Genomic DNA, 18,753 nt, shown 5'->3' on the forward strand with positions numbered 1-18,753 from the left:
CTTGCAGTCCCAGCTACCCAGAGGGCTGAGGCATGAGAATTGTTTGAACCTGGAAGGTGAAGATTACAGTGAGCACCACTGCACTCCAGTCTGGGCCACAGAGTGAGACTCTATCTCAAAAAAAAAAAAAAAAAAAAAAAAAAAGTCAGGCGTCGTGGCTCACACCTGTAATCTCAACACTTTGGGAGGTGAAGGCAGGTAGACCACCTGAAGTCTGGAGTTCAAGACCAGCTTGACCAACATGGAGAAACCCTGTCTCTAATAAAAACACAAAATTAGCCAGGCATGGTGGTACATGCCTGTAATCCCAGGTACTTAGGAGGCTGAGGCAGGAGAATCACTTGAACCTGGGAGGTGAAGGCTGCGGTGAGCCAAGATCACACTATTGCACTTCAGCCTGGGCAACAAGAGTGAAACTTTGTCTAAAAAGAGAACAGAAATAAAAATTCTCAGACTTCACTTAGTGCTAAAAAACCAGAATCTCCACAGGGAAGCAAGCATCCAGATTTTTTTTTTTTTTTTGAGACAGAGTTTCACTCTGTTGCCCAGGCTGGAGTGCAATGGCACAATCTCAGCTCACTGCAACCTCCACCTCCCAGGTTCAAGCGATTCTCCTGCCTCAGCCTCCTGTAATCCCATAACTGAGATTACAGGTATGTGCCACCATGTCCGGCTAATTTTGTATTTTTAGTAGAGATGGGGTTTCTCCATGTTGGTCAGGCTGGTCTCAAACTCCCGACCTCAGGTGATCCACCTGCCTTGGCCTCCCAAAATGCTGGGATTATAGGGGTGAGCCACCAAGCATCCAGATTTCTACGAGTATGGATGCTACTGCCCCAGAAGAATATACATCAATTATTCATCTCATTAGAGCCCCAATTCTCACTTTGTGTAATGGGTCAGTGCCAAAATGCAAGTGCAAAACAGTTATTCAGTGTACCAGAGGGAAAAATAAAACGACCATAGGCTATGTGCATAAAGTATACATGAAACATAAATGAACTTTGTGTTTAGACTTGGGTGTCATCCCCAAGATATCTCATTATGTATCTGCAAATATGCTGAAATCTGAAAAATCTGAAATCTAAAACACTTCTGGTCCCAAGCATTTCGGGTAACGGATACTCAACTGGTACAGTGAAATGCTCTCTTATCTACGTCAACTTAACCAACTGGCTGGATTAAATGACTGTCTTACTATAATAACTTGATGCTCATGAAATGCCAAGCATGAGTGGGCCACTCTGTGGTACTCCTACTAACCGAGCGTTTCTATTCCTGTGAGCTGAACTCTATCTTTAATAAGAACCCACTGTATTTGCTGAACTGTATATGACCATATTATTTGCAGTTTCAACTGTAGTGTTAACTAAACATCATATAAACCAATAAAATCAGTGCAAAAAGGGCCAGGCTTGATGGCTCACACTTGTAATCCCAACACTTTGGGAGGCCAAGGCAGGCAGATCACATGAAGTTGGGAGTTCAAGACCAGCCTGACCAACATGCATGGTGAAACTCCATCTCTACTAAAAATACAAAATTCGTGTGGTGGTGCATGCCTGTAGTCCCAGCTACTTGGGAGGGTGAGGCAGCAGAATTACTTGAATTCGGGAGGTGGAGGTTGCAGTGAGCCAATTTACACCATTGCACTTCAGCCTCGGCAATAAGAGTGAGACTCCATCTCAAAAAATAAAATAATAAATGCAAAAAGTTATTGAGTCTATGAAAACAAACTTAAATGCTTTGGAAGTACTTGATAAAGGTTAAAAACTGCAATCAAATTAAGTGTGCATGAGCAACCATCAAAGAATGGGAAAAGCTGTAAAACTGTGGGAATCTGTATTCAAATTGCTTTACTAGGGTGATAGAGTTTTCCTTTGCTCTAAAGAAACAAACTTTACATTACAGAAGATGCACTATGTGTGTACTTTACACAGGGAAGATAAGCTACTCAAAGATAAGACCTTGGTCCCATATCAAAATACTAGCCAATGAATACATAAAATGTCTTAAATTAAAATCAAAAGGTGCTGGGCGCGGTGGCTCACGCCTGTAATCCCAGCACTTTGGGAGGCCAAGGCGGGTGGATCACGAGGTCAAGAGATAGAGACCATCCTGGTCAACATGGTGAAACCCCGTCTCTACTAAAAATACAAAAAATTAGCTGGGCATGGTGGCGCGTGCCTGTAATCCCAGCTACTCAGGAGGCTGAGGCAGGAGAATTGCCTGAACCCAGGAGGTGGAGGTTGCGGTGAGCTGAGATCGCACCATTGCACTCCAGCCTGGGTAACAAGAGCGAAACTCTGCCTCAAAAAAAAAAAAAAATCAAAAGGTATGGATAATTTTCACGATTTCCCTACTTTTACTTTTTAAAAAATTGCATATAACGTGTTTTAATATACTTATGGCAAAATGGTTACTACAGTCAAATAAATTAACAAACCTATCATCACCACTAAGTGTGTATGACAAGGGCACCCAAAACCCACTTTTACTTTTGATTAAGTAAAACAACTACTAGACAGAAGAGGGCTGAAGAAAGTTTCCATCACACAACCAGTTGCTCAACGTGGACAACGAATGCTACCTGCCTCTCAGGACAAGTGCTTAGGAGGAGACTGAGAATGAACAGGGAGAGTATAGGCGGTTTGGATTCAGCAGACCCATGTATAACCCTGGCTCTGTCACTTATTAGTTCTGGAAACATGAACAAGCTGGTTAACGGCTAAATCTGCTTTCTTGTCTAAAAGATGGAGCTAATGACGCCTACCTAACCTGGTCACTGTGAGGATGAAATGAAACCATTCATAAAGCAGTGGTCTCCAACCTTTTTGGCACCAGGGACCAGTTTTGTGGCTGACCATTTTTCATACATCCAATGGGAGGACAGAGGGATGATTCAAGTACATTACATTTATTGTGCACCTTATTTCTGTTATTACACTGTACTATATAATAAAATAATTATACCAACTCACCATAACATAGAACCAGTGGGTGCCCTGAGCTTGTTTTCCTGCAACTAGACGGTCCCATCTGGGGGTGATGGGCGACAGTGACAGATCATCAGGCACTAGATTCTCATAATGAGCGTGCAACCTAGACCCCTCACATGCACAGTTCACAAAAGGGTCTGTGCTCCTATGAGACTCTAACCTAACACTGCAGCTAATCTGAGAGGAGGCGGAGCTCAGGCAGTGATGCAAGCGATGGGGAGGCCACTGGAAATACAGATGAAGCTTACTTCATTCGCCCACCACTCACCTCCCACTGTGCGGCCTGGTTCCTAACAGGCCATAGAATAGTACAGGTCTGTGGCCCAGGGTTTGGGGACCCCTGGCATAAAGCCCCTGTACAATGGCTGCACATATGAAGCATACCATATTCATTAGCTGTGTACCCACTAACCCAGCCAGCTTCATTCTGTCAAGACTCAACTTAAACCTATCTATTTTCAAATTCCAAAGGACAGGCTCTCAAAAGCAGAACCTAGTAGGAACTTCAATATTTGTCAAAAGAAGAAATGTGAAAACATGTTTGGCAGGTACACAAAGTAAAGGATTTTTTTTTTTTTTTTTTTTGAGACGGAGTTTCGCTGTTGTTACTCAGACTGGATCTCGGCTCACCGCAACCTCCGCCTTCTGGGTTCAAGCAATTCTCCTGCCTCAGCCTCCCGAGTAGCTGGGACTACAGGCACACACCACCATGCCCAGCTAATTTTTGTATTTTTAGTAGAGACGGGGTTTTACCTCGTTGACCAGGATGGTCTCGATCTCTTGACCTCGTGATCCACCCGCCTCGGCCTCCCAAAGTGCTGGGATTACAGGCGTGAGCCACCGCGCCCGGCCTTCTTTTTTTTTGCTTTTTTTTTTAATTTAAAACAGCCATGCATGGCTGAGGCAAAGCACCGCCCTGCTGGGCCATAAATGAATGGATTTTAATGAATTGATTTAAAGAATGAAGACATTTCCTTTTCTCTTTGAAGTGGAGTCTCGTTCTGTCACCAGACTGGGGTGCAGTGGCGTGATTTCGGCTCACTGCAACCTCCGCCTCCCGGGTTCAAGTGATTCTCCTGCCTCAGCCTCCCAAGGGGCTGGGATTACAAGCACATGCCACCATGCCCGGCTAAGTTTTGCATTTTTAGTAGAGATGGGGTTTCACCATGTTAGCCAGGCTGATCTCCAATTCCTGACCTCATGATCTGCCCGCCTCAGCCTCCCAAAAGTGCTGGGACTACAGACGTGAGCCACCATGCCCAGCCGAGATTTTCTTTTAAACCAGTATTTCCAAACAACCAGTATCACTTTACAAATATAAAAGACCTCAGCATTCCCCCAAATAACCCACGCTTGGCCACAATGTATTATGAGGTACTACTGTTTGCATAACATTGATATTCAATTTGCTAATATTTCTGGAATTTTTGTATCTATGCTCATTGGAGAGACAGTAGTCTGTGATTTCCTTTTCTCAAAATGACTTGGACAGATTTTGCTGTCAAATTTAGTGTGAACTTGTAAAACTAGTTGAACAGCGTTTGCAGTGTCACTTTTGAGGTTTGTGTTTTTTTCTTTGAGACAAACTCTGTCTCGCAGGCGGGAGTGCAGTGGCACAATCTTTGCTCACCATAACCTCCACCTCCCAGGTTCAAGTGATTCTCCTGCCTCAGCCTCCTGAGTAGCTGGGACTACAGGTGGGAGATACCAGGTCTGGCTAATTTCTACATTTTTAGTAGAGATGGGTTTCACCATGTTGCCCAGGCTGGTCCCAAACTCCTGGGCTCAAGCGGCCCACCCTACTCTGCCTCCCAAAGTGCTGGGATTACAGGCAAGAGCTATCCATCCTAGCCAACTTTTGAGATTAAACAACGCAGTTTAACTGCTTTACTATGGATTTTGATTGTTGACATTAATAATAAATGCTACTCTGCTCAAGCAGTACAGATAATTACCTCGTCTCTACTGCCATTGTCCTTATCTTCTCACATCTCACCTTCCCCATCTTCTATCTCCTTGGGCCAACGCTCATTTTCTTTAGTTCACCTTGATTTTTTTCCTGCTCAAAATGGACAAGATTATTATTAGGCACATCATAGAGCCCTCACACATTCCAAGCCTTGCACGTTTTGCCTCTAGTATTTCCAACAGTAAATTGGCATCTGCAATAAACTCACGTTAGGCCTCAACTTAACTTTTTATTTTCATTTGGTATCTTTTACTCACACCAGTGAACAGAAAAATAGAAAAGGTGATTTTTGATGTAGGTGCGGTCTCCCACACCTCCTCTTTTGCCACAATCTACAAGTGGAAACTCTTTAAGGTTAAGAAACTAAAAAAAAACAAAGGCAAATTCCAAGAATTCCTCCCTACTCTTCTCATTTTGCTCCCTCCATCATGTGTTTTTAAATAGCTGTTTCTTTAAAAAAAAAAAAAATTAATTCCACTACAGACTACTCAAATGGAAGCACACTGGACAAAATAAAGGGGACACGGGGCCAAAAAAAATACCTACAATTCAAGTACCTTTACCTACCCAGCCAAAGAATTCTGTGAACTGGGACAGTGTCCATCACTACCCCCACCAGAATTCAGAACGCAAATGAGTCTACAAGACTCGCTGCCCATGTCAGCCCTTGTCTCTGACAGGTTCCCCGTTAAGGCTGCCGCAGGTGTAGGGCTCCCCCCGACCAGAGCCCGCCAACGCCCTGGGTGGTGTGCCCCTGCGAGCCACCGCGCGTGACGGACGCAGGCACGACACCCGAGGAATGCCCGGAGAAGACCGCAGACGCAGACGCAGACGCAGACGCGATGGGAACGCCTTACAACGGCAGCCCAAGACCCAAGGACCTCAGGGAAAACCGTCACGTAGAGCGACGGCGCCCTCGTGACTCCGCTTCGCCCAATCAGAGCCCGGGCGGTGCGGGAGCCTGGGGGCGGAGTCTCAAGTCGAGGTGAAGAGGCTGCGCCGGCCAGTGGGGCTGACATTTTGCTGTGGTCTGGCTCCGGCGCTGTGCTTTGGGTTTGCTGGTTCTGGTGCGTGCGGTGTCCCAGGTGTTCGCGCCAGGTTGGTGGGCGAGAAGGCCGAGACGCCCCAGAGTTCGGGGAGTTGGTGAGCGGGTCGCGCGGTCCGACGCTCTTCTAGCGGTGGGGCCATCGGAAAGTGAATAGCGGTCGTTAAAGCGACCGGTCCTTGAGGGCGCGCGTGCCCGGATGGGTTCCCAGCGTTCGGGGCCTTAAACCGTCCAGGCCGCGACCCGCCCAGTGAGGGCTGTGTTAGCGACTTAGCCGTTGCCAGCCGGGAAGGAGGCACGGAGACGACAGTTGAGGGTCACTCCGTTAAGGCTATCGCTGCTGTAGCCCCCGCCCCCACCTCCCCCGCTGCGGGTTTGTGCCACGCAGTGTACCGGTTGCTTTTTCATACATTTTATCATGGACGTCTCAAAACACACGTGTGACTTAGATGGTAATAATAGTTTCATTTTACATTTAAATAAGTTAAGGCGCAATCACTTAATACTCTCTCCTAGTTTTCTTTGCGTTGGACTGTCATGAACATGTGCTCTCACAAGACCCCATAGCCATTAACACCAGTAGCCGCAGTAGGAGGATCAAGCTCCTAGGAGTTAGTCCCACGTTGGGACTTGAAGAGTGGCAATTTGGGGATATTGTGTGTGTTTGGGGAATAGGGAAGGGCGATCTTGAGTAAAGGGTGCTGGCCTTATCCTACCTTCAGAAAGACCCAAATTGGGAAGGAATGAGAGTATGAAGAGAAATCTGCCTCCCTGTTTTAGATACGGTACTTCGCTAAACTCTTGCCTAGCTTGCTTTATGAGGTTAGCCCAAATAGTTTAAGAAAACTGATCAAGAACAATTGAAGAAAAGACAAACGCCCATTTCATTTGTGAACAGATGCAAGGTTCAAACAAAGTATTAGCAGATTGAATCACCACACTCTACCAAGAAGTATTCTTATTAAAATCAATAACAAGGACAGGAAAAGACACAAGAAGCAAAATCCATAAATTTGCCAAAATGTGGCACCTTGGCAATTGAGAAAAACCACAGAAGCAAGGTCTCTGTGATGTGCTCCTGCCTTTCTCCCATAAAGCAGGGTCGTAAAGGAATTCACTGGCCTACCTCATGTGAAGTAGGTCGTAAGAGCCTCATTCCAGAGGCGTCTTGCCCCATATCTGGGGAGGAGAAGTGTCATACAGAGACGCAAGAAAGAATCTGAACAAACTAAATGTAATGTGTAGACATTTAAAAACCCTAATTCAAAACAAACCAACAATTTAAAGAGACTTTTTATTTTTGTGTTTTACAGATGAAATCTCACTCTGTCACCTAGGTTGGAGAGCAGTGGTGGGATCACTAGCCTCAAACTCCTGGTGGGCTCAAGTGATTCTCCTGTCTCAGCCTCCTGTGTAGCTGGGACTACTGGCACACACTACCACAGCACCCAGCTAATTTTTTTTTTTTTTTTTTTGGTAGAAATGAGATCTCGCTGTGTTTCCCAGCCTGGTCTCAAACTGCTGGCTTCAAGCAGGAAGATCACTTCACCCCAGGAGTAACAGCAGCTCCCCGCTCCAAAACCCAAAACATTGGCCAGGTGTGGCGGCTCACTCCTGTAATCCCAGCACTTTGGGAGGCCAATGCAGGTGGATCATGAGGTCAAGAGATCGAGACTATCCTGGCCATCATGGCGAAACCTTGTCTCTATTAAAAATATAAAAATCAGATGGGTGCGGTGGTGCACACCTGTAGTTCCAGCTACTCGTGAGACTGAGGCAGGAGAATCACTTGAACCCGGGAGGCAGAGGTTGCAGTGAGCCGAGATTGTGCCAATGCACTCCAGCCTGGCGACAGAGCAGGACTCCATCTCAAAAAAAAAACAAAAAACTCAAAAATTAACCAGTGCATGCCTGAGGTCCCAACTACTCAGGAGACTGAGGTGGGAGGATTGCTTTAGCCTGGGAGGTCAAGGCTGCAGTGAGCCATGATGGCACCACTGCACTCCACCCTGAGTGAGAGCAAGATCTTGTCTCCAAAAACAACAACAAAACCCCAAAGTTTGCAATAAAGATTCACATATAGCTCTCCAGCAGTCTAAATGCTTTCCACAGCTTAGGAGCTGTCCCCGCTGTCCCCTCTCAGGGCTTGACTGTGTGTGTTCAGTCAAGGCAGGCTCAGGGCCCCCCACTGAGGAAACCCTCTCCCTAAACCAGCCTCCCCTCAGCTGCCTCATCCACGCTCTGGCCTCCATGAGGTCCCCACTTTTCCCATTTTCTCCCACTGTCCTCAGTGTCCCCCACTCCCCACCCCCAGCCCCTGTTCTCTCTGTCCAGGAGCCCTTATGCTGCTCCCAGAACTTGTCCACCGGGCAGGACTGACAGACAAGAGGCTTTTCCTTCCCCCAGCCAGGGATTGAGGAGGCAGGGGCATCCGGGCCTTCCTGGCCAGCATGTAAAAATTCACCCAGATGGTATGTGCTAAGTCCCACGCCCCAGGGCTGGCCAAGGCCCATCACAGTGGAGCCCATGAGTCAGATGAGTGCAAGCGTGAGCTTGGATAGAACATCCACTGGGCAAAAGGCCAGATACAAAATTGTGTCTGTGTATTGTTTATATAAAATAAAACAACCATGTGAAACATCACCAGGAGGAAGCATGCTGCTGCTGCTGCTGCCTCAGAGTAAAGCTATGGGTAGTTTTCATTTTCTTTCCTTTAGATTTAATCTTCTTTAAAAAAAAATTGGTAAAATACACATAAAATGTACCATCTTAACCAGTTCAGTATCGTTAAGTATGTTCACATTGTTGTACAACTGATCTCCAGAGCTTTTTCATTTTGCAAATTGGAACTCTGTGTGAATTAAACAACTCCCCACCTCCCCTTTTCCCAGCCCCTGGCAAGGGGGGTTTTATATGTTTTGTTTGCTTGTTTTTGAAAAGGAGTCTCACTCTATCGCTCAGGCTGCAGTGCAGTGGCACGATCTCGGCTCACTGCAACCTCTACCTCCTGGGCTTAAGTGATTCTCCTGCCTCAGCCTCCCGAGTAACTGGGATTACAGGCACCTGCCACCACACTCTGCTAATTTTTGTATTTTTAGTAGAGACGGGGTTTCACCATGTTGGCCAGGCTGGTCTCAAACTCCCGAGCTCAGGTGATCCACCCACCTTGGCCTCCCAAAGTGCAGAGATTACAAGTGTGAGCCACTGCACCTGGCCTGAGGTTTTGCATTTTTAAAACTTATTTTCATTTTTGCTTATTTGCACTTTCCAAGTTTTCTGTGATGAGCGTTTAGTATTTTTATAATTGAATTTTTTTAACTAAACATTATCTGCAACCCTGTACCGTGTCCTCCACTTTCTCGCCAGGGAGCCTGAGCTAGGATCACAAGCTAGGAAGCTGTCTGCAGGGAGAACCCAGACAGACTGACCCCAGGTCATCCTACAGCTCCCAGCCATGGAAGCCAGGACTTCCTCTCAGGAGGACAAGACCCAGGGACTGGCAGTAGGTCAGCTTTCATCCATGAATTGAGTCCTGGCTGAGCACTGACTTGGCCCGCAGGCATTCAGAATGGGTCTCAGTTTCAAAGATGACTTGTCCCTGTCCCTCTTCTCACTGCATTGAGTTCAGCAGAGCCCTCCAGAGCATCACTCCTTGCCCTTGGTTGGCCGTGTCTAGCGCTCTGCTCACTGGGCCCTCAAGCCAGCCTGCACTTAGGTGGGCTGTGGTGGGAGGGGGTTGGCTTCCTTGCTGGCTCTGCCACATTTGTGCTGGGAGGGGCTGGGGAGGGCATGTGGAGGTCAGGGAGGAAGTAGAGCTTGGGGCTGATAAAAATGCACAAAATAATTTCCGCCCTGTCAGTCTGAGAGTATTGTTGGTTTCATTACAAGCAGTAACTTAACACAGAGAAAGAAAACCACAGCTAAAGTGTCCAAGCATGTCACTGTGTAAAGCCAGTGCCTCTTTCATTTTTCAAGCAAGGAACTGAGGCCTAGAAAGGTGGACTGATATGCTTGATGCCACATGACAAGGTGGTGACAGCAGGGCTGAGATTGGAAGCAGGTCTCCTGGATCCCCAGGCCCCTGCCAGAACCTGAACAGGACCTGGGAAGGACAGCGAGGGCCCAGTGGGACCATTTCAGAAACTGGCAGTGGTGGTGGGAGTCCCCAGAGGGAGGACTGCTGAGCCCCAGCTAACTGTGGTATTTCTGCAGGGGAAGGACTTGAACTGGGGAAGTGGCAGTGAGGGATAAGAAGCACACAGTGTGGCGTCTGGCCAGTATGAGTCCTCAGCAATCAGAGATCAATCCTTCCTCCTGCTGTTTCCCTCTGCGGGGGACTGACCTGCCGATCAGAATTTCTAGGCTGAACAGGGGACAGTAGGTGAAGGTATCCCTTCAGAGGAAGGCAGATGTGTCTCCCCAGTTCCTCGTGGCCCTCCGACCCCTCCAGGTGAAGCCACTTTGAGGCTCCACTCATAGTGGGTCAGTCTCTTGCTGCCCCTCTGGGCCATCGTTCCCAGCCAGTGGGTGGACCCTGCTGCCTGGGGTGCCCACATCACACAGAGTGCTGCCCGTGGTCACCCTGCTGAGGCTGTAGGAGCTGTGGTGAGGTCTGAGGCGGTGGCAGCCGGCTCTGAGGCACAGGGTCTCCTGGAAGGTCTCTCGGAAGCGGCTGGACATGAGGCTGTAGAGCACTGGGTTGGCTGCCGAGCCGAGGTAGAAGAAGACACCAGAGATGACGTGCAGGTACTGGAAGGCCAGCTTCAGGCCCTCTGTCCACTGTGACACGAGGCTCCACATGACGCGGTCTGCATGGAACGGGGCCCAGCAGATGCCGAACACCACGACCAGGACAACTGCAGGGACAGAGAAGGGAGGCTGAGTGCCTGCTGGAGCCCCCTCAGCTGCCTTCTTGGGCTTCAGTTTGGCCTACCCATTCTCACCTCCCATCCCACAGGCCACCCTCACCCATCGCCCAGGTGAAAGTTTCTAGAAATGCCTGTTCTGGCCATGCTTTTTCAAAGAGGCTGCCCTCACCATTGTCACTGACTGTGAGCAGTGGGGCACATCCCTGCCTCTGGCCACAGCTGATTGGACCAGGCGTGGACACCTGTGCCCAGCTGGCCCAATCAGATTCTGTCACTCTGGGAGTTTGGAATTGGGTCACACTTAGCTGTGGCTGCTGAACTACTGGGGTGAAACAGGCTGTGGGGCTTGGGCCACTCTAGATGCCCCCTGGGAGGCCATGCTTGCTGATGCATAAGTACACAGAAGAAGAAGAAAGGGGCACATGCTCAGAAAGCAGCAGACAGGAGATCATGGGGCCAGGGAGAGTGAGACACACCCAGACATACGTGCACACACACAGACACATGTACGTATGCACACACTGCCTGCCTTGGCCCCTGGCCTTTTCCGCTCCAGCCCCCAGCTCCCCAAGTCCCATCTGAATATCTTGCCCTGCACTAACCTGCCCCCCATTATTTGCCAGGCCCTTGCCCACCCCCTCCCCAGCAAAAGGTAGGACAGTTTGGCCAAACCTTCGCTCTTTCTCCCCAAATCCCGCCTGCCCTTGTCTTACCAACCATGCTCTTCCTTGGGTCTCTGCCACTGCGCCAGCTGTGATTTTTGTTTTTGTTTCTTGGGTTTGCTGCTGCAACTTACTAGCTTTGCCAGGCAGTGTCTTCCCCATCATACCCTAGCATGGTTTTTTCATAATCCCAGATTTCATAAAGGACATTGCTCACAATATCCCCAGCACCTGGCCTGGTGCACAGCCGGTCCTTGGAAAGTGGACAAGGGGGGACGGGGAGAGGGAGGGAAGAGAGAAGGCCAGCAAGCAGGAAGCCCACCTTCCAGGGGTGAGCTATCCCAGCTGAGCACCTCCTGCGGACTGCCCACCTGTGTTTTCAGGGAGGGCATGGGGTAGTAGGGCAGGAGGCAGGGCGACGGGGGCAGCTGGGTATGAGCACAAGCTTCACAGTGCAGAGCTGGCAGGCAGAAACACAGCTCTCGGCTCAGTCCCATCTTGGGCTGCACAAGAGACTCTGGGCTCTGGGATGGTGCCTGAGGAGCAAGAGGAGTGACTCACTCTGGGGATGGGGCAGCCCCCACCCAGTTAGCTGGCTCTGTCCAAAGTCTAGGTGGCCCTCTCCCAACCCAGCTCACCCCACTGGCCTGATTCAGGCCCTGCTGAGTTAGGGTTGAGCTGGGATGCAGGGAGGTAGGTGGGGCAGATCTGTGATTGGCTTAGCATCAATTTGTCTTGCTTCACCAGGGCCACAACTTTTGAAAAAAAAACCAGGTCCAGGCCACAAAGATCCAGAGCCTCATCCCAGCTGGGCACACTCTGGCCTGCCCCAACCCGCACGTCTCTGGCCTGATCCCCTGTGCCCTGAGCCCAGCCCTCGCAGACACACCTCCCGATGGGGCTCTTTAGACAAATGGTCACTCCAGTGGTTCCCAGGGAACTGCAGACATGGCATGGGGGAGATTCAGCACCTGGCCTCTCCAGCACCCTCCTCCCCCCCTTCTCTGGGGGACTTTGCTCCCCCCAGATCCCACTGTGCGGTTCCACTGGGGGCTGTATACCTCAGCATCCTGCCACTCTGGCTCAGGAGGTGGCCCATGACCTAAGCCCCACCCAGCAGAATCCTTCCTGGAACTTTTCACTCATCTCTAAAAGAAGAGGGCAGTTCCTCAGGAAAGGAGACGATGTGCCAGTGGCCATGCCTCGCAGGCTGCTGCAGGGAAGAACAAGGCCAAGACGTGTAATAACCAAAAAGAGCCAGGCGCAGTGGCTCATGCCTGTAATCCCAGCACTCTGGGAGGCTGAGATGGGAGGATCACTTGAGACCAGGAGTTCAAGACCTGCTCTGGCAACATAGCGAGACCCTGTCTCTACAAAAATGAAAAAACGGCATGGTGGCATGTGCCTGTAGCTCTAGCCTCTTAGGAGGCTGAGTGAGGTAGGAAGATATGCTTCAGTGAGCCGTGGTCATACCACTGCACTCCAGTCTGGGCAACAGAGCAAGACCCTGTCTCCAAAAAAAAAAAAAAACCAAGAGAGACCTGGAGGGTCCAGATCCCGTTTTCTGTCTCCTGGAGCCCAACCACATTCCCCTGCCTTTTCTTGTGTTTTGGTTCCAGAGCCAGGGCCCCAGGCTTAGCAGGGTCCTGGGCTTGGTTTAATGCTCTATTGTTGTCTTAACATTCTTATTCATTTTTGAAAAAGCGACCCTGAATTTTCATCTGCAGTGGACTCCACAAATTAAACAGTCAATCTTACCATTAGCCATTAACAGGTGTAAGAATCTAACAGGGTAATCTAAAAGAGTACACAGGAGTGTAAACTCAGACACACGTGCACACACACACATGAGGCTAGGGAAGTTCTCGTCTCCCACAAACCCAGGTACTCAGCCCCTTCTCCAGACCCCAGGAGCCCCAGCCTCATACCCAGTGCCTGGCTCAGCCCCTCTTCCCAGCCGTGACACTTACACAGCATCTTGGTCACTTGTCTCCGGCCCCGATCTCGCTGCTGGAGCCTGCAGGTGTGTCTGGACCTGGCAGCTTTGGAGCCCCTGCCCTGGGCCTCCTGGATGAGCAGCAGCCTCTCCCGCCACAGCCGTAGCCCAATGAGCAAGTAGAGCACACTGATGATGGCCATCGGCAGACAGAAGAAGAGCAGCGCGGTGGTCTGCACCACCAGGCTGTAGAGGGGCCGTGGGCGGACCAGCATGCACATGGTTGAGTCAGGCACCGGACCCCGGCAGGGTAGTTGCAGCTGCTGGATGCCGTGCAGGCTGGTGTTGGGCAGGGAGCAGAGCATGGCGAGACCCCAGACGGTCCCAAGCACTCGACGCACATGGGCCCGTGTCACCATGGACCTAGCCTTGAGCGGGTGTACCACAGCCACATAGCGTTCCACACTTAGGGCAGTGACGTTGAGCACTGAAGCCAGGCAGACCATCTCAAACAGCAGCGTTCGGAAATAGCAGCCACCAATGCCCAACAGGTAGGGGTAGTTGTGCCACATCTCATAGAGCTCCAGGGGCAGGCCCACCAGCAGCACCAGCAGGTCCGACACGGCCAGGCTGAAGAGGTAGTAGTTGGTGGGTGTGTGCATGGCCTTGTGGCGCAGGATGACCAGGCAGGTCAGCCCGTTACCCACAGCACCCACCACAAAGATCAGCAGGTACGTCACACAGATGGGCACAAACAGCTCTGTCTGCTGGGGCCCCAGGTACTTGAATCTCAGTGCCTCGTCAGTCAGGTTCAAGTCCTCAGGGTCAAAGTACCCCCTGGCCGCACTGCCATTGCAAACCATGGGGCTCCTTGCACCACCTGGGGACAGATCTCCAGGGAGGACAGAGCAATTGAGGCACAGAGGAGTCTGGAACAGAGGGGAGATGCCCAGAAAGATCATTCAGGGAATGCTGACTCTGTCCTAACTCATCCAGCCAAAGGTGACATTAGCGCTAAAATGACCATTATTTTAGGCACCACTGGGAAAGAAAACAAAACTCTTAAATCCACAGGTCAGAGTTGTAAAAATGCGGCTGGGTGCAGTGGCTCACACCGGTAATCCCAACACTTTGGGAGGTTGAGGCGGGCGGATCACTTGAGGTCAGGAGTTCGAGACCAGCCTGGCCAACATGTGAAACCCCATCTCTACTAACAATACAAAAAATTAGCCAGGCATGATGGCACACACTTGTAATTCCAGCTACTTGGCAGGCTGAAGTGGGAGAATCATTTGAACCCAGGAGACAGAGGTTGCAATGAGCCAAGATCATGCTACTGGGCAGCAGAGCCAAACCCTGTCTCAAAAAAATTAAAAAGTAAAAATAAATACATTTTTTAAAAATGCTAACACATGGGGCTTTGATTTTAAATTTCATGATCTATTGTAACCTTTGAATAAATGACAGATCTTGGGTATCTCCCCTTTTAAGCAATGATGCAAGATGAGGCACTTGTTTGGGCATCTGTAAAATGGGCACAATGCCTGGTATCACAGGGTCAAGAGCAAGGGCTCTGGAAGCAACTGCCTGAATTTGAATCCAGCCTCCCCAGTTCCAGGCTGTGTGACTGTTAGCAAGGTAACCTCTCTGAGGCTGTGTCCTTATTAGGAGGATCCAGGGAGTTTAATCCATGAAAGGCATGAACGCTGGGCCTGACTGGCATACGGAAAGGCACGGTGATCACCCCCTTGCTCTGGAGACCTCGTCACAATGAGGGTCAAGTGAGGAAGTGTAAAGGCTAAACACTACAAATGCCTGATCCACAAATTGATTCTTTTTTTCTGTTTTCTGTCACCCGAACTGTTCAAAGTCTCCGTATTTGATGCCCTTGGCACTACCAACTCTGGGGTTCCCTCTCTTCTGTCCAGTCTCCCACCTTCTTCCCGCCCGCCCTCAACCCCGCTGCACCGTAGCGCGGGAGCCTCGGGGACCAGCTGGGAATTAGCAGGCGCCAGCCCGGGTTCAAGGGAGGCGACCTGGTCCTCGAATAAGGGTCGCAAGCCGGCGGCGCCACTGCCCGGAAGACACAAATGACCCGAGAGGCTGCGAGGCTCCCCGGTGGGGGAACGGGGGGCGCCCCGACGGAGCCCTGGGACCCCTCCCGCCCTGGGACGACCCTGCCAGCTCAGAGCCCCGGCCCAGCCGCAGCGCCTTCGCCCAAGCGGGCGCCCACGCACCTACCATGTGGCCTGCGAGACCCCGGCGTCCACCCTCCGAGCGACAGACAGACACGGCGTGGGAGCAGATGGGCTGACTGACGGCAGCCCCAGCCCGCGCCCCGGCGCCCCGACGCCCCGCCTGTCCGCCCGGGAACGCCGCCAGGGGGCAGTGCCGTCCCCGCAGCCAGCGCGGCGCCCCCTCCCGCACCGGCGAAGGACGCGGCTGTCGGGCGCGAAGCCTCCACAAGCAGCGTTACCTCACGGAACCCTCGCGACCACCCATTTTACAGAAGAGAAAACAGCCTCAGATAGCGGCGGAGGAGCCCGAGAGACCTGGGCACGCCCTCCAGCATGACCCCTTGTCACGGTGTCCCTGCGACCTTCAGCTCCTCCTGCCCCACATTCAGACCCACTCCAAGGTCCCTTGAAGTCGACATGCCCCGGTGGGGTTCATAGCCCCGGGCTCCAAGGGCAAGGATTGCAGCCTCCCCTCCCACCCGCCGCTCCCTGAGTCCAGGTGCTCCGCCCTGCAGGATCCGCCGGAGCCCCCATTTTCCCTCCAGTCCATCCTCCCGCAGCCACCAATGACCGTCACCCCTCTGCTGGAAACCCTTCCTTGGGGCCCCCCACTGCCTTCTGAAAAAGAGCACACCAAAGTCTAGCCTGGTGGTGGACCCCCCACTCCTCACCTGTATCCCTGGGCTACTCTGTCCTCACCATGGTCCTCAGCCCCAAATACTGTCCACCATATCCGTTCAAATCTTCTTGTGCCCCCATCACTATACCTAGGGTGGGAGTATAGACAGGGATGGAGAGAATCTAGAAAAGGACTAAGAATGCCCAGCCACAGCTCCTTCTGTCCCCACACACTGCCCACATGCAAACCCCAGTGCCTCGCCTGCCCCCACTCTCCCGTCCTGCAATCAGCTCCTCGCTGGAACTTCTAGGGACCCTAGAAACGATGGATCATGCAGGCTGGTTCCAGGACCTTTGCCCAGAGTTTGGTCTCCTTAGTCTGGAAATCCTCATATTTGACAAACGCCCTCTGGAGAGCTCCAGACCCCTGAATCATGCTTTGCGGAGCATCAGGAGAGGTTACAAAGCCGCAGGACCCCAAGAGGCTGCTGTGAGCTGAGAAGCTCTGTGCCTCAGTCCTCCTTCCTGTAGAATGGGCTAATCACCATTGCCACTATAGTGAACATGGCATGAGACACTGAGTGCCAAGATTCAGCACAGGACTGGCACATGGCCAACACCCAATAAATTTGGGGTGGGATCCTCACCATCTAGTGGCAACTGGAGGCGCCTTCTTCCCCCAGCTTTCCTGCACCCTCCCGCCCCACTCCATAAGTCACTGTCTGGGCTTAGGGATGGGAGTTAGGCCCCCTGCACCAGGCCGGCCTTCCCAGGAACTCCACATGTAAACAGAGTCCCAGGCAGGGAACAGTTGTGGGAAGTACAGGGGCACATGGTCCCCAGGGCCTTGCTAGAAGTGAGTCTGGGGTGCCCTGAGAATTAACTGCCCAGCCCCCGATGAGCTAGTCCAGGAGAAATCCTCAATCACCGGGCTGCCACCACAGCAGGCGGCCAAGGAGGGATGATACCACTCAGCAAGGAGCCCACTGTGGCGTCATAAGCTGCTCTTAGCAAGTGACAAACATGTAGACCCAGCCCTTCACTGGAACACACACACACACACACAGGCATGCACACATCACTGTGTGCACACCACCACACATGCGCGCACACACATACCACTCTGCACACACTCTAAGCAGCCCGAAAGTCCCTGTGGACTTTTGGTGCACACAGCCCTGGAGGGGATGGGGAAGGACCCACCCAGCCTTACAGAGGCAGAATGGCTCCTGCTGGTCAGGAGTTCCTACAGCAGCTGCGTCATTCACACTGCAGGAGCCGCCATCAAAGACTAAAGAGCAGCCCCAAAAAAGGAGTGGCTCAGTGGTCTCAAGGGCTGTAGCCCCCACTTCTGCACTGTGCAGAGAGCCCTGGGGCCCTGGCCTCTGGGCCTGAGCCCAAGGCCACCACCGCAGTGTCCCATCACAACCATATGACATCCCACTGCCCCCTGCTCTGTCCAGAGGTGATGTCCCCAGGTTTTCTGGGTGCACACATCCATCTCCTGAGCTTGGCTGGTGGGTGTCTGCCTAGACTAGGGAGCCAAGGACTCAACTCTGCTTAACAGCAAATGCACCAGGGAGGGCCACCAGGACCTCCAGGAGCTGCTGAGATTCCTTCCGGGTCCCCCTTTGTGCAGGGCTCATGGGGCCAAAGTATGTGAGTGGCTCTGTATCCCCTCCTCTCCCTGTGATTTCCTGAGAGCCACAAGGGGCTGCTGCCCGAGGCCAGGCTTAAACCAGAACCTTCTCAGCTTTGGGCTGACCAGCAGCTCCTGGCAAGCCCGTGGGGTCCCCAGAAACACCCCAACCCCACCCCACTTTACTGCCTACAGAGGGGAGGCAGGGAGGATGAGGTGAGCTTGGGGCCACTGTAGCTCTGAACAGGAGGGAGGCAGTGCTCTGCAGCCCAGGAAATGGGGACCACCCAGGACACTCCATCACTGGGCTTCATGGGGCACACAAGGAGAGCCAGGAACAGCAAATATCCGAAGAAGGCAGAGTCACTATACCCCCCTGGGTCCATCTCCCCTTCCAGCTCTGCTCTGCACAGTCCTAGCCGGGTCATGGCCGGGAGAGAGGAGGAAGGTCTGGGCCCTCAGGTGGTGGGGCTCCCAACTTGGGGGTGGGATTGCAGCTCAGGGAGCCACGTGGCCTGTGTGACGTCGTCCACCCACACTCCCTGTGCCACCAGTCCTGCTCTGCTCGCAGAAACTGGTGGGAGAGATGGTAAAGCGAGGCAGGGAACACTCTGAGTCCAGGTTTTGGAGGCTGAGAAGCCAGAGTGAGAATCCGCATTCTGCCAGTGTGGCCTTAGATAAGCCACTTTGCACTCCAGGCCTCAGCTTCCTTGCCTGTAAAACACAAATATAGCCCCTGTCCCTCAGGGATGTCATGAGGATTAAGAGAAATAATGTGGC

General features: G+C 51.7%; 2 protein-coding genes across 18 annotated transcripts in view; both read right to left on the minus strand.

Annotated features, from left to right (window-relative positions):
• LOC100894420 (nucleolin) overlaps positions 1 to 5,769 on the minus strand; it is a 28,697-nt gene extending 22,928 nt beyond the window's left edge. For all 16 annotated transcript variants that reach the window (XR_013519146.1, XR_013519147.1, XR_013519149.1 and 13 more), the window contains exons 1-2: positions 5,536 to 5,769; positions 4,955 to 5,058 (exon numbers count right to left, since the gene is read on the minus strand). The gene's annotated coding sequence lies outside the window, so the exon portion shown is untranslated. The remainder of the gene's footprint in view (positions 1 to 4,954; positions 5,059 to 5,535) is intronic.
• A 2,946-nt stretch (positions 5,770 to 8,715) lies between these two features.
• On the minus strand, positions 8,716 to 15,839 carry NMUR1 (neuromedin U receptor 1). Of its 2 annotated transcripts, XM_035306043.2 has the most exons (3): positions 15,721 to 15,839; positions 13,514 to 14,408; positions 8,716 to 10,869 (listed from the first exon to the last, which is right to left on the minus strand). In XM_035306043.2, exons 1-3 carry the CDS (start codon positions 15,721 to 15,723, stop codon positions 10,487 to 10,489), a joined length of 1,281 nt encoding a protein of 426 aa, XP_035161934.1. In that variant the 5' UTR covers positions 15,724 to 15,839; the 3' UTR covers positions 8,716 to 10,486. The 2 variants fall into 2 exon arrangements, with proteins under 2 accessions (XP_035161934.1, XP_078184933.1); XM_078328807.1 differs by lacking the exon at positions 15,721 to 15,839 and having other exon boundaries at positions 13,514 to 14,571.
• Positions 15,840 to 18,753: the final 2,914 nt, after the last annotated feature.

Source organism: Callithrix jacchus, chromosome 6 (genome assembly GCF_049354715.1).
Source record: "Callithrix jacchus isolate 240 chromosome 6, calJac240_pri, whole genome shotgun sequence".
Lineage (NCBI taxonomy): Eukaryota > Metazoa > Chordata > Mammalia > Primates > Cebidae > Callithrix > Callithrix jacchus.